The 14,331-nt window shown below is 39.2% G+C and overlaps 1 protein-coding gene across 1 annotated transcript in view; it reads right to left on the bottom strand.

The window, feature by feature from the left end:
* LOC308105203 (uncharacterized protein) overlaps positions 1–14,331 on the bottom strand; it is a gene marked incomplete at its 3' end in the record, with an annotated part of 438,556 nt that overhangs the window by 72,595 nt on the left and 351,630 nt on the right. Inside the window, exons 18-26 of the mRNA XM_080455838.1 lie at positions 9,978–10,056; positions 8,727–8,878; positions 6,202–6,253; positions 6,060–6,110; positions 5,923–5,958; positions 5,768–5,817; positions 3,271–3,323; positions 2,881–3,107; positions 53–303 (exon numbers count right to left, since the gene is read on the bottom strand). Of these exons, the coding sequence (XP_080311964.1) occupies positions 53–303; positions 2,881–3,107; positions 3,271–3,323; positions 5,768–5,817; positions 5,923–5,958; positions 6,060–6,110; positions 6,202–6,253; positions 8,727–8,878; positions 9,978–10,056 (951 nt within the window). The remainder of the gene's footprint in view (positions 1–52; positions 304–2,880; positions 3,108–3,270; positions 3,324–5,767; positions 5,818–5,922; positions 5,959–6,059; positions 6,111–6,201; positions 6,254–8,726; positions 8,879–9,977; positions 10,057–14,331) is intronic.

The following is a 14,331-nucleotide window of genomic DNA, read 5'->3' as shown; positions in this document are numbered from 1 at the left end:
CCTATTGTGATAATGTTTTACATGATCATCATTATACAACAATGTTTCTCACTTTAATATGTGATGAGTTGCAGCTGGAGAGGAAGATGCGGAAAGTGTGAGTGTTGATACTACTCCCCAGATCCTGGTAGATCAGCACCTCTCCGTGGTGTTTCACCTGCTGTGTGTTCTTGACGAGGGAACCCACAGGAGACAGGGAGGACACTGACCACTTTAGATGACTACCAGAGTACTGGACTCTCTCAATGAGAGGATCCTTGCCAGTGATGTGTAGGACAGCAAATACCTTCTCTTTTTCCTGGCCTGCAGGTGAAGATAATGAGGAGGAAGGATGGAGGGACAGTTTTATAGAGACAACAAGACAAAATGCATGGAAGCCAAAAAGGGCTAAAGAATAACAATAGTGTAACAGAAATATCACTGTAGAATGCTGTTATTTGGATACGCCATATAGTCTAGGACCTGGCTAAGATATGTATGCACTTAATTTAGGAGAGATTATCTCAACTGTTCTTGGATAATATGACCCCAAGGAACAACTTAGGAACTATGAGAAATTCTCTATCCGGGGCGAAATACTCGGAAATGACCACGCCCCTTTTAAAATGACCGCTACTTCAAACATGGCTCTATCTTCTAAACCGTTGGAGCTACAGATTTTCTGAGGTGCTCAAAATGTTCACAATACTCATGTTTAGTGAAAAATAGAAAAGTGTAAAATGTCAAATTTTATATTTTATTACAGAACAGCTAAAACAAACGGCTAAAAACTGTCAACTTATTACAGTCCAGGGCCATAAGAATATTTTTGCGTGAATCAATCTAAAAGCACCAAATGTGTCCCAGATATAACCCAGGGCATGCTCTGATGATGTAGCAAGGGTGCCCGAGCCAGCAACCTTCGGGATCATCATAGTGGCCAAATCCAATATGGCCACCACCTGAAAAAGGTTTTGGCTAGATGAGCCAAAACCAGAACCAGATGAGCTACAAATGCAAACTTGGTGTCTAAATCATGTTTTTTGACCACTAGAAACATGTTGGAATGCTTATCTTAATGATTTAATCTATCTAGAGGACTCTAATGTGCATATCACATATATGGCCACTATGTTATGAAACAACCAATGTATCTTACAGATGTCATTTTATTGAAACAATAGAATGATTTAGAGTAGAACTCATTCCTAATTATACAGCTACAGCTAGTGCAGTATGTGCAACAATGCACAGCATAAATGTAATCCTATCATAGGATGTATACAATTTGAACAATCTGTATTATTGTACATTGTACAAAATTGTCTTGGTGTTACAACAGCAACAGAACTGATACATACATTCAGCATGTCAAAAGGCCATTACATCCCAGATTTCAGTACGTTGGGCTGGTATTGGGACTCCATGACTAAGACTTGGGAACCTTACTGGACCCATCTTGCAGATGCCAGTAAAGCTTGCACCATCCTCCTCTACCGTGGCTTCAAAAGTCATGTAGTGGACATAAAGCAAATTATGCGAAGCTGTAGTCCGTTGCACCTCGATATAGAAGTTGTATGATTAGAACAAAAACAATCTGTGATTCTAATTTAAACATAATATTGCTAAAATTATATACACCTTTGACTAGGTATGATATTCAATTTATACTGAGCATTGCTCTGCATTTACTGTCCTGGCTGTTGCTGTATAATTTGGGTTCAACTCTATTGTTTAAACATCTGTACACAGGTTGTTTCTTTTCTTCAGTTTGATCTTAACTCATTCCAACAACTCTACACTCAAATCTGGATGAAACTTTATGTTACATAATAACATTTTTGATATAGGCCATATTTGTAATAAGCAAATCAGAGTGCTCTAGATGGCTTCAATCAATAATATGAGCATTCTAATGTGTTTTTAATGCTCAAAAAGTATAAAATAGACACCAAGTTTGCAAAAATGTAAAAAAGTAAAACTAATTGTCAGATAGTCGCCATCTTTGAAATATGCAAAATAGAGGTCCAGCCACACCCAGCCATAAAGATAAGCGTTCCAACATGTTTCTAATTGTCAAAAAACATGATTTAGACACCAAGTTTGCATTCATAGCTCATCTGCTTCAAAAGTTATAGACAAAACCTTTTTCAGGTGGCGGCCATATTGGATTTGGCCACTATGATGACCTGTAGGGTTGCTGGCTCGGGCACGGGTTTCCCAAACATGAGTATTCTGAACATTTTGAGCACCTCAGAAAATCTGTAGCTTCAGTGGTTTAGAAAATAGTGCCATGTTGGAAGTGTGGTCATTTTAAAAAGGGCGTGGTCATTTTCGGGTATTTCGCCCCGGATAGAGAATTTCTCATAGTTCCTAAGTTGTTCCCTGGGGTCATATTAGCCAAGAACAGTTGAGATATTCTCTCCTAAATTAAGTGCATACATATCTTAGCCAGGTCCTCTACTAATAGGCATGTAATGATTTATCGTAAATCGATTAAACTCGATTAAAATGAAACTGGTGACAATTTAAATTGTTTTCATAAAAAATGGTTGCAAACAGCAGGAAAATAAATACAGGATCTTTGTAAGAGAATTAATAAAAAAAAGAGTTTTCAGTCATTTGCTACTGTATTGAAAAGAGGAAAATGGAAAACACGGTATTGTAATAAAGAAAAAAACAGAGAAGAAAATACTGCATTTGTGTTAGATGAATGATAAAAAAAAGGTACACATTTAGTGTTTCAAAAATCGTATCTTGAACCTAGTATCGTGATTCGAATTGTGAGTTGAGTGAATCGATACATGCCTAATACCCCATATTGTAAAATGATATTATACATGGAAGATGTGTAGTTGTACAGTCAATAATAAATATGTCAGAGGCAGCATATCTCCTCACCAGCCAGGCACAGGGAGTGGGGGAACTGGATGGTCTTGAGGGCAGATGCATCCTTGTTGACTGTCTGTACGTTGAATATGGGACCAGCAATCGTCCAGGGGTTCTGGACCAACTTGTTGAACTTGGACCAGGACAGGATGGAATAACTCACCAGAACTCGCTCAGATGCCTCAAATATCAAGCCTGTTAACTCACACTCATATGTCCCCTGTCCTGCCAGCTGAGCCCTAAAGAATGCACACACACAGACACACACACACACGCACGCACAAGTGCACACGTGTGCACACAAAAGCTAAAATCAAAGTCTTAAAGTAGTAAGTCTTACAGTAATAAGGAATATAATGAAACCAGATAAGCAGATGATGTCAAAGTGATGTCCAGACTCACTGCAAGCATCCTCTGGAGAGTTTCACAGGAATGATCATCTCATCTCCGTAGCTCTACCAAGTAAACACACACACACACACACACACACACACACACACACACACAGGAGATAATTAAGGATCAACAACAACCACTGGCTACATAGTATATGAAGAAGAGTGTCTGCCAGTTGAATGTCTGGCAGACACTCTTGCCACGGGGGCACCAAAATGAGCCAAGCCGATCATCATTATAACTAAATGATGAGTTATTTTCATTTAAACATAATGTATATTTAATATATATCAAAAACACAACCATAATTAGGCACCATAACATTAGACCATTTTAGGCAATAAGCCTATACTGGAATGTTCTCCGCTGCCTAAACAATAACGAGTCACAACCTGCGTGCGTCTTCAAGTTGAATGAGGATCAGAGCTGAAGCGGCCCCTCCTCCATGCCCGGTCTGGCAGTGAGTTAAAGTGTTTTTATTTTAGCACCAACATTAGGACAAATTAAACGGCGAAAGTAAGCGACCTACATGCTGAAACGCGTTGCGATGCGACACGTTGATCATTGTTAATATATATTTTTTGACCATTATTCTTTGAGACACACATACGGATATTTCGGGGCGTGGCCGAATCCGCCATTCCTTCACCGGGTGAAACAACACAGCTTTCACCATTGGACTTACATTATGGAACGCACACATTGTTACATTGTATGGGTTTATTTAGTCATAGCGCAACTGATAGGTCTAAAAAAAACTATATATTTTATGAATGATTTTGGTATCTGCCATCATATCATATTTTAGTGTCATCTTTGGCCTAACTCAGGTCACTCAGGTCATATCAAATGTAGGCTACTTCTCATCCCACAGTCAAACTGACACATTTCACCTAGAAGTCAGGGCTTTCTCTGCATTTGTTTGATACACTTTTTACAGGAGACAGATTTCCTTCTGTCTGTAACCTTGTTGTTGCAATTTGACTCATGGAATGCAATAATATTGTTAGTTAGAAGAAATTGTTTTCAGAACATACAGGACTGGGTAACCTGAAACTTGGTGTTGATTAAGTCTAAAAGAACTTGGTTGCCAAGGAAACGAAGCAAAAGATTGCCACCGCTTCAGACGACGTGTCAAACGATTAGACAGAGATGAGCTTAGACTCTAACCCATTATGTCATTTGTTTATGTTACTATTGGTTACCAATCTGATATGGGTTCTGTTTAAAACCCAATTCCATTCTGTGGCTCGTCAGAGAGCTCTTAGCCTAGAAATCATCTGCTACTGTAACCTCGTCCCCTCTTTTGAATACAGTAATAATACAGGGTAATAAGAAACATATCTATCAGCAACTATGGTGATTAGTCAGGGGATATTAGCAGAAAGATTTCCAATCTTGGAATAAATTCCTTACCAAAAAAAATCTTTACCAATGTGTTTGTAAAGGTGTCTAATAACACATCTCACAAAGACTGAAATTCAGTTTCCCTAGGAGAATTTTTGACAGCTGCTGAAAGTTGGGGTACCCACCATTTCCCTGCATTTCCATGCAGGGCAAAAAAAAATATCAAAATTTTATTCTGTTTTAAGTAGCATGTGAGGGGTCAAACTAGGGTGTTTTTATGATTCTGAATCCATTGCAAGCATTTGTTTTGCACCAAAACCACTCCTTGGGCTAAAAACGGCCATAGCCATCCTTGCCCAGGTATACTTTTTGTGTAAAAAGCCCATTGAGATTGGGCTGTTTTTAGCCCAAGGAGTGGTTTTGGTGCAAAACAAATGCTTGCAATGGATTCAGAATCATAAAAACACCCTAGTTTGACCCCTCACATGCTACTTAAAACAGATTTTTGTTTTGCCCTGCATGGAAATGCAGGGAAAGGTGGGTACCCCAACTTTCAGCAGCTGTCAAAAATTCTCCTAGGGAAACTGAATTTCAGTCTTTGTGAGATGTGTTACTAGACACCTTTACAAACACATTGGTGAAGATTTTTTTTGGTAAGGAATTTATTCCAAGATTGGAAATCTTTCTGCTAATATCCCCTGACTATGATGTATTGTAGCGCAGGTATTTGCAGCAACCATCGATCTTGTGAAAAATGCAAACAGGACCGCCAAATATTCTAAACTTTCTGTGATTCTGCCAATAATCATATTCTTTGAGACACATCCGAGTTTTTGCCGGGTCAAACAAGGGAATCACGTGACGTTGATCCCCTTCCCCTATTCGCTCATACTAGGACATGGCGTACTGTATATGTGTAGGCAGAAGAATTGTGTAGGTGTGTGAATCAACGCTGGGCTCTCCTCTGGTCTTGTGTTTTTTGTGTATTCCACTATTCCCCCCGCATTGCAGAAAGCAACAGGCAGAAGAAACAGTAACGATTTAAGCACCGCACATTATAGCGTATTCCCTCCGTCCCGCGACACACGTTACATGTCATGCGTGTGCACGACAATGAGCTTGCTGTGTGGTTGTGTCTGGTCTGGAGCAAACTGACCTGCTGGACATGTTGGCATTTTTCACAGCATGATCTGAAGTATCTCTGATCTGGAGAGAAAATAAATTAAATTATAGAGAAATAAATGATAGTTTCACAAATTTACACGATATTGGTGATTTGTAGATTCATTCATTCATTCATCTCTCACCTACCATCATCATAATCATCCAGATCAGGTTTCTTCAGCTCTGCAGGAAAGACATTAAAGAGGAAACATTGAATTATGTGTAATCATTCATGTTGTATTCACACCAACACCCACAGTTCATTGTAGTGTTAAATGTTTTACCTTCCTCTCCACTTTTTATCTTCAGCATCTTCATCATGTTCATGCAGTTTTCTGTAAAGAGTAAAGACAGTGGACAGTTAGTGGATCAGAGGCAGCTTGGAGGTTTACAGTGTAAAAGATGAATATGATCCATGTCTCTCACCAGAATCCTCATCCTCCTCTTCTTCCTCTGATGAGCTGTTTTCAGACAAATCCTAAAAATTATGATGAGAAATCATAAAACACAACTTTCAGCAGGATTCAGGCAGTCTAAGAAATTAACATTCTGAATGTAACAGGATCTTTTAAGTGACTTAATCTATGATCCAAGTACACATATTCTACCGATTATTGATTTCTGGCAGATTTCTACAGTAACTCATTTAAGATGTCCATTATCCAAGGACAGATATGTGATTGGTCTTTTATGGACATACAGGGTGCAGTGGGTACCAGGCACCCATGACCAACAAATGACTGAATAAACATAAATCAGTGTTCTGAAAATGACCGTGTATGAGGGAGAAATTACACGAAAAAGCATTGAACCGAGATTGTACTTAAGAAATAAAAAAATAACCTAACCCTAACCTGACTTATTTTCACGTTACATAGCTTATTTTGTATTAATTAATTAATAATAATAATAACAATGCATTTTATTTATAAAGCACTTTATATTCTTGCAAATCTCAGAGTGCTCAGGGTTTAAAAGCATATATGTCATAAAAACAGCATAGGCAACCAAACAATTACATGGGACCCAGCTAGGCTAAACTAAAGGGTCAAATTAAAACTAGGTAAAAACAGGGCAAAGACAAAAAACAAAAAAGGCCCAAGAAAATAATTAAGAAAACCCTTTGTTAAAAAGGTAGTTTTTTAGTCAATTTTTAAAAGCATCAGTGGACTGTGGTGCTCTCAGGTGTTCGGGGAGACATGGGGCTGTATAGCAGAAGGCCCGGTCGCCCATGGTGCGGAGCTTGGTGTTGGGGACAAGGAGAAGGTTGGTGTTGGAAGAGCGGAGGCTTCGAGTGGGTTTTAGGGCGAGGAGTTCTTTGAGATCAGTCCTGAAGGAGATGAGGAGCCAGTGAAGTGAACGGAGGATGGGTGTAAAATGGTCGTATTTTTGCACTCGTCAGGATCCTATAACTGTTTTGAATGTACTGGAGCCTCTGTAGGCTCTTGTGGGTGAGTAGTGCATTGCAGTAATCCAGCCTGGAGGAGACAAAGACGTGTACGAGTTTCTCAGCATCTGGCAGGGTGAGTGTGGAGAGACGTTTGGAGATGTTCCTGAGGTGAAAGAAGGAGGTCTTACACAGATGTATAATGTGTGCCTCAAGGTTGAGTTGTGGGTCCATTTTCACACCCAGGTTGGTGACTGTGGATGAGAGGGGAAGATTGTGACCGGAGAACGGGATGCTGGTTATGGGGCATGATTGGATCTGGTGGAGGGTGCCAATTAGGATGGCTTCGGTGTTGGAGCCGTTTAGTTGAAGGAAGTCGAGGTTCATCAACACCTTTATCTCCTCCAGGCAGCTGGTTTGTGTCCGAAGGCGGTTGAGGAGGATGTCATGGTGAACAGTGTCAAATCAATGCTGCAGTCAGATCAAGCAGGAAGAGGAGTGAAGGGGAGCCATCATCAGCTGCCATCAGCAGGTCGTTAGTGACCCTGACGAGGGCTGTTTCCGTACTATGGTCTGAATGGAAACCGGACTGAAACTTCTCAGCGATGTTGTTGATGCAAAGATGGTCCTGAAGTTGTGCAGCCACCACTTCTTCCAGAACTTTGGAGAGGAAAGGGAGGTTTGAAATGGGCCTGTAGTTGGCAAGGTTATCTGGGTCTAATGTGTGTTTTCTTTTCTTTTAGATATATTTTGTTGGCTTTTCCTGCCTTTAATGATAGGAAAGTAGGCTGACAGGAAATGGGGAGAGAGATGGGGGGGGGGGGGGGTGACACACAGCAAAGGTCGTCGGAATCGAGAGTCGAACCCGCGACACGCTGTCAAGCTGGATTACCAGTGTATGTGGTATGTGCCTGGACTAGGTGGGTGGGTTTTTTGAGCAGGGGTGTAATGATGGCAGACTTCAGTGCAGAGGGAACGAGGCCAGACTGGAGTGAGAGGTTTATGGCTTTGGTACTCAGGGGACTTATGGCACAGATGTTTAGTTTTATTAGGGCTGTGGGGAGGGGGTCCAGGGCACAGGTGGAGGGGTCCTCAACTTCTTGCTGCGTGATGGAGGAAAAACAACAGAGAGGCTGAGAAATCCCAATCAGGGGGGGGGGGGGGAGCTGGAGATGTGGAGGGGCTGGAGAGCTGGGAGCGGATGGTGTCTACTTTTGTTAAACACTAATGTGATGTTATGAGACGTTTGTTGGATGTGATGTTTATAACATGAATGGTATTTTAGGTTTTGGAAATATCATTCAATTACATGATTATTTTTGCTCTATTTTGTGTGTTTTTCTCTAATTTCATCTCCTCTCTTCTCTTGTCGAGGGAGATTCTAAGAGTCCTACTGGAATAATGACTGGGGAATTCATTACATAATTCAGATTAAGTAAATCTTGAGTTGTTATTATTAACATGTTAACATATTGAATCCAACCTAGGCATCTGTACTAACACACAAGGTGCAAATATTTGCCTAAACTAAATTTTCATCTATGAATGAATCTTCATCTCTCACACTCATCACTTCAGCGTCTGCCTGGGTAGGAACTTCACTCATGGTCTCATATCCTGAAGAGGACGCAGCATATTTATCCAGCCAATCAGAGACCTTCTTGTCAGGTAACCAGCGGGATAAACTTCCTGTCTCAGATGGTGTTTCACCTCCCACTGGAACATAAGACAACAAGACGACACAACATTTACAATAATAATACAAGAAGAACTGATTATTATTATTATTATTATTATTATTATTATTATTATTATTATTATTATTAATTATGTAACACTGTTTTAATTTGGAATGTTAAACGTTATTCATCTTGTACAGTCACTATGTTACATATTGTAAATGCTGCCACAGTAATAGTAACATTGGTTTAGAACAATGGTTCTCAAAAATAGCAGATCTACAAGCTCACAGCACGTCACTTTGTGCCACGCTGCGAGCTTGTACATCTGCTAGTTTTGAACATTTTTGAAAAATATGGAAAATGTTTGGAACAATTTCAATCTTTTTTAAAACAAGTCTTCTCTTCTGGGGGTCCCTGGCACAAAACAGTTTCCATTGGGGGTCCGCGGCCATGTATATATCAATTTGGGGGTCCTTGACACGAAACCATTTGAGAAGTACTGATTTAGAAGGCATTTATAGAATGGGCTTCAGGCAGGGCTGCCAACACTACTGGATCCTGCAGGAGTCTCCTGGCTTTTGACCACGCCTCCTCAGGTCTTAGGTTAAAGGACGACTTCACCCATTTTCAACCTATAATTGGTCCTCACTAATGCTCATGATAATATGGTGGCGCTTTGTTTCTACTCCGTTTGTGTCTCAGAGGAGGGATGTGGACAGTTCAGAAACCCGCCTACCAGTGACATCATCGTTAGGCAGGTTTTTGTTTTCAAACAAGATTTTTTAAATATATTAATGCAAGAACAATAGCTTCCATTATAGCATGCTAACTTTCCAGCAATAGAAAGCCTGCGGTTTCTATTAGCTTGGATTCCCCTTCGATGATGTCACTGGTAGGCAGGTTTCTGAACTGTCCACAGCCCTCCTCTGAGACACAGACTGAGTAGAAAAAAAGTGCCACCATATTATGATGAGCATTAGTGAGGATATGAAGATAGGTTGAAATGGGTGAAGTCATCCTTTAAGTAACACTGTTTTCATCTAAATGTTAAACTCTATTCCTCCAGTACAGTAAGTATGTTAAAATAAATGCTGTAATAATAGTTTGAATGATATTATAAACAGGAAACTAACCTGCAACCTGCATTACACCTTCATTACTGAATCCACCAGGGAGGCTTGGTAGTGATGCTGTTACACTGGACACATCACTCTGTATGTAGAACAAAGAAGACATTAACATGTTACAATCAAACCATACATGTTATTAACTATCATCTGGAAAATCCATAAGCATTATGTCTGGATTATGGATGCTCATTCATGATAAAATCAACAATAAATACATTTGAAGGGAATGATCAGTAATTCAATTCAATTTAATTAAAGTGTCAAATCACAACAAGTTGGGCTTGTCATGAACCAGATGTGTTGGGAAAAAAACATTGACTGTACGTGTTGTCTGTTATTATAAATGTTTTTTGGAAAGAAGAGTGTGTAAAGTCATAGTCTCTTTGGCTATCAAAGGTGTAGCTTTTGTCCCAAAGGACTGTCCATTCTTAATGAACAGCTTCCCTATAAAGCTTGACCTAATGAATAAATGTCATTATTTGGGCGTAATAACTTCTTTAGAAAGTTCTACTGTATATCAGAGATAGATGAGTGTTAGACAAACCCTCAGACAGGTCATTAGGTCGAGTGTCTGTGTCATTACAAACTACAACTTCCTCTATCCTCTCTCTTCTTTCATTCTTCTTCTTGTCTGTTCCATTCTGAATCAATTTATTTCATTTTGCATTTGATCTTTTCTTATCTCTCTACTCATATCTGTACCTATCTTGTGTTTTACACTTACAGCTGTTGCTGCTATAACATCTGAATTCCCCCATGGGGATTAATACATTATCTTTATCATTCGTCGGCAGTAAATGTTTTCTTTCTTTTCAGTCTTTCTAACAGTGTCATGTGTCTTGTGTCATGTCCCACCTTGAAGTGTCCTGTGTCTCTGACAGAGCTGTCTTCTCTTGAGAGTGAAGGTTCAAAGTGACCTCTGTTCCTCGTCACCATGTCTTCTGTTTTCTCCATCAGCTCTGTCACTTCAGAAATGTCCCACTTGGCACCATGTATAACATGGTACCTGTAGGCACATTTCTCCAGGATCCACCTCAGAGGTTCTCCTTCAGACTCTATGTACTCCTCAACACGTCTCCCTCCCAGCCACCATCCCCTCATGAACAGAACCAGAGTGTGTCTCCAGACTCTGTCCCCCAGCAGCTCCATGTGTTCCTCCACTGATCTCCTGTCAGCTTCAGAGAAACTGGACCTGACATCAACAGTCACCAGGACAGCATGGGGTCCAGGAGAACACAGAGTCACACCGTGTAGAAGGACGTCTTTGGTCTTCTGTGATGGAGGTGTAGTCGACCAGTCTGGACAGATCACCACACTCACATTTCTGTCATCAACTAGACTCTGTTGTCTGACACATTGTGTCAGTTTAGTCTGGGTTTGAAACCCCTGGAATATGAAGTTTACTGTACGTTAGTCATAAAATGCAAAACCTTCATTCTATTATGTCCTCAATGAAGACTCCCCTCTCATCTTTGTCAGAGATTAATTCACTGAATGTATTATTCTCCTTCACTTTGACTATCAGTGCCACAGGAACAATAGAAACTGTAGAAAAGTAATAGTTTTTCCAATACTTTTTCTACTCCACTACATCTCAGGGCAAATATTGCACTTCTTACTCCACTACAATTATTTGACTGTATTAATCACTAGTTACTTTGTAAGTTTAGGTGATTAATAACACACATACATTAACTGATCAATTATGATATAATTTTATAGGTTAATCTATCCAGCAGCACAAGAAAATAAAATCAGCCCCACCTACCAGCTGTAACATTAAAATGATGAATTAATACATTATTAATTATAACATTAAAGTGATGCATATATTAATATATTACCAATTATAACATTAAAGTGATGAATACATTACTAATTATAACATTAAAGTGATGAATGCATTAATACATGAATAATTATAACATTAAAGTGATGAATACATCAATATATTACTAATTATAACATTAAAGTGATGAATACATTAATACATTACTAATTATAACATTAAAGTGATGACTACATTAATATATACTAATTATAACCTTAAAGTGATGAATACATTAATATATTACTAATTACAATCCAATAATATGATTGTAAATGGACCATTCTGCATAATGAGTACTTTCATTTTAGTTTGGTACAGTGACTATATTATTATGACAATACTGTTCTTGGTCTTAAAGGGATAGTTCACCCAAAAAAAGTACTTTCTTTCTGTAGATTAGTCGCCCCATGGAGACTTGAATTCATGGATATGTTTTAGTTTTTGTCTCATTCCTAAAACAATAATTTGATGACCAGCAGACCGGTAGGCAGTGGTTCTGGTAGGAGACACAAATGAGACTCTTTGTGTCTCCTATCGGAACCACTGCCAGTCATCAAATTATTGTCTTAGTAATGACACAAAAACAACACAATATCCATGAATTCAAGTCTCCATGGAGTGACTAATCCATAGAAAACTCATTTTGGGGGTGAACTATACCTTTAAGCCCTATTTTATACTTTGGCTATAGCTTTAGCAGATCTACAAGCTCAAAACATGTTGCTATGAGACAGGTTGTGAGCTTGTAGATCTGCTATTTTCAAACAATGCAAGAATAAATGGGGGGGGGGGGGTATGAAAAATGATTAACCCATTAAGACTGGGAACGCACCCGTGTCATTTTTATATACAAGCTCATAGCGCAGCACTCGGTGACGCGCTACGATCTGCTTTTTATTTTTTGTGAAGATGTGTGCAAATCTTTGACTATATATTTTTAAAGCAAACATTTGTAACTCAAATCTTTGTTTCTGGGGGATTCTACAAAGGTCTTCTAAATCCTAACAGTTTTTTGAAAAAACTTATGTTGCTATAATCATGTCAAGCACCCCCAAAATTGTATGTATTTGGCCGCGGACCCCCATCTCAAAATATGTTGTTCCAGGGACCCCCCAGCAGCAAAGATTTGAGTTACAAATGTTCGCTTTAAAAAAAAAATATATATATATATATATATATAAAGATTTGCTAAAATTTCCGCGATAAAAAAAAAAAAAACTGATCTACAAGCTCGTAACGCGGCACTCGGTGCCGCGCTACGAGCTTTTAGATCTGCTATTGTTTAATGGCCAAAGAAATCTAAAGTAACATAGATGATACTTTCCCAGTCTTAAAGGGTTAAGACACCAGGGTGGAAGTGGTTAAACATTCATGACGGCAGATACTTTCACATTAACATCAGAAAACATTTATATTTGATCTCTTCACTTCTTTCATTATAACATTCATATCATATTACTCACCTTGTATGGAGTTTGTGTAAACACACTGCGCTGCAGAATGAGATTTCCAGCTCTGCTCCTCTCCTCCTGCTCTCCACCAACCAGCATCAATCTCACATCTGATAGACTCTGATGTTCTCCTGACACACACACACACACACACACACACACACACACACACACACACACACACACACACACACACACACACACACACACACACACACACACACACACACACACACACACACACACACACACACACACACACACACACACACACACACACACACACACTGGTGTAAAGCAGTGGTTCTCAAACGTTTTGGTTCCAAGGATCCCCACATGTATATATTTGGCCACAGACCCCCATCTGAGAATGTTTTGTGCCAGGGACCCCCAGGGACCCCCAGAAGAGAAGATTTGTGTTAAAAAAAATCTAAATTATTCAAATCTTTTCTAAAATGTAAAAAAATAGCAGATGTACAAGCTCACAGCGTGAAGTGACGCGCTGTGAGCTTGTATATCTGCTATTTTTGACAAGCTAACGTATAACTTATGGAACATTGCTTAGTGGGACCCCCTGGAGGTCCCCGGACCCCACTTTGAGAACCACTGGTGTAAAGTAACTAAGTACATTTACTCAAGTGCTGTACTTACAGGAAGTACAGTTTTGAATTATTTTTACTTTACCTGAGTATTTCCAATTTCCAACACTTTTACTTCTACTCCATTACATCTCAGAGGCAAATATTGTACTTTTACTCCATTACAATTATTTTACAGCTTTAGTTACTAGTTACTTTGTTCAAAAATAGCTGATTTTCAAGCTCACAATGCGTCATGTTGTGACACGTTGTGCTGCTTAACACTGATGTAAATATTTAGGATTGGATTCAGAGATTGAGTTATATGAATTAACTCATATAGTGCCAATGACGTCTTTTGACGGCCGTTTTCAGTGCGCCATTAGTGCCAATGACGTCTTTTGACGTCACCTAAAAATTTTTTTTTTTGCTTTTTAATCTCAAAGGAACTAGGAGAAAACGATTTTCAAAAAGTTAATTCTCCATCCACTTCAATG

The sequence above is a fragment of the Gymnoscopelus braueri genome, assembly GCF_963280865.1.
Source record: "Gymnoscopelus braueri genome assembly, chromosome: 17".
Taxonomy (NCBI): domain Eukaryota; kingdom Metazoa; phylum Chordata; class Actinopteri; order Myctophiformes; family Myctophidae; genus Gymnoscopelus; species Gymnoscopelus braueri.
The sequence above is the reverse complement of the archived record's forward strand: the minus strand, read 5'-3'. Positions and strand labels throughout refer to the sequence as shown.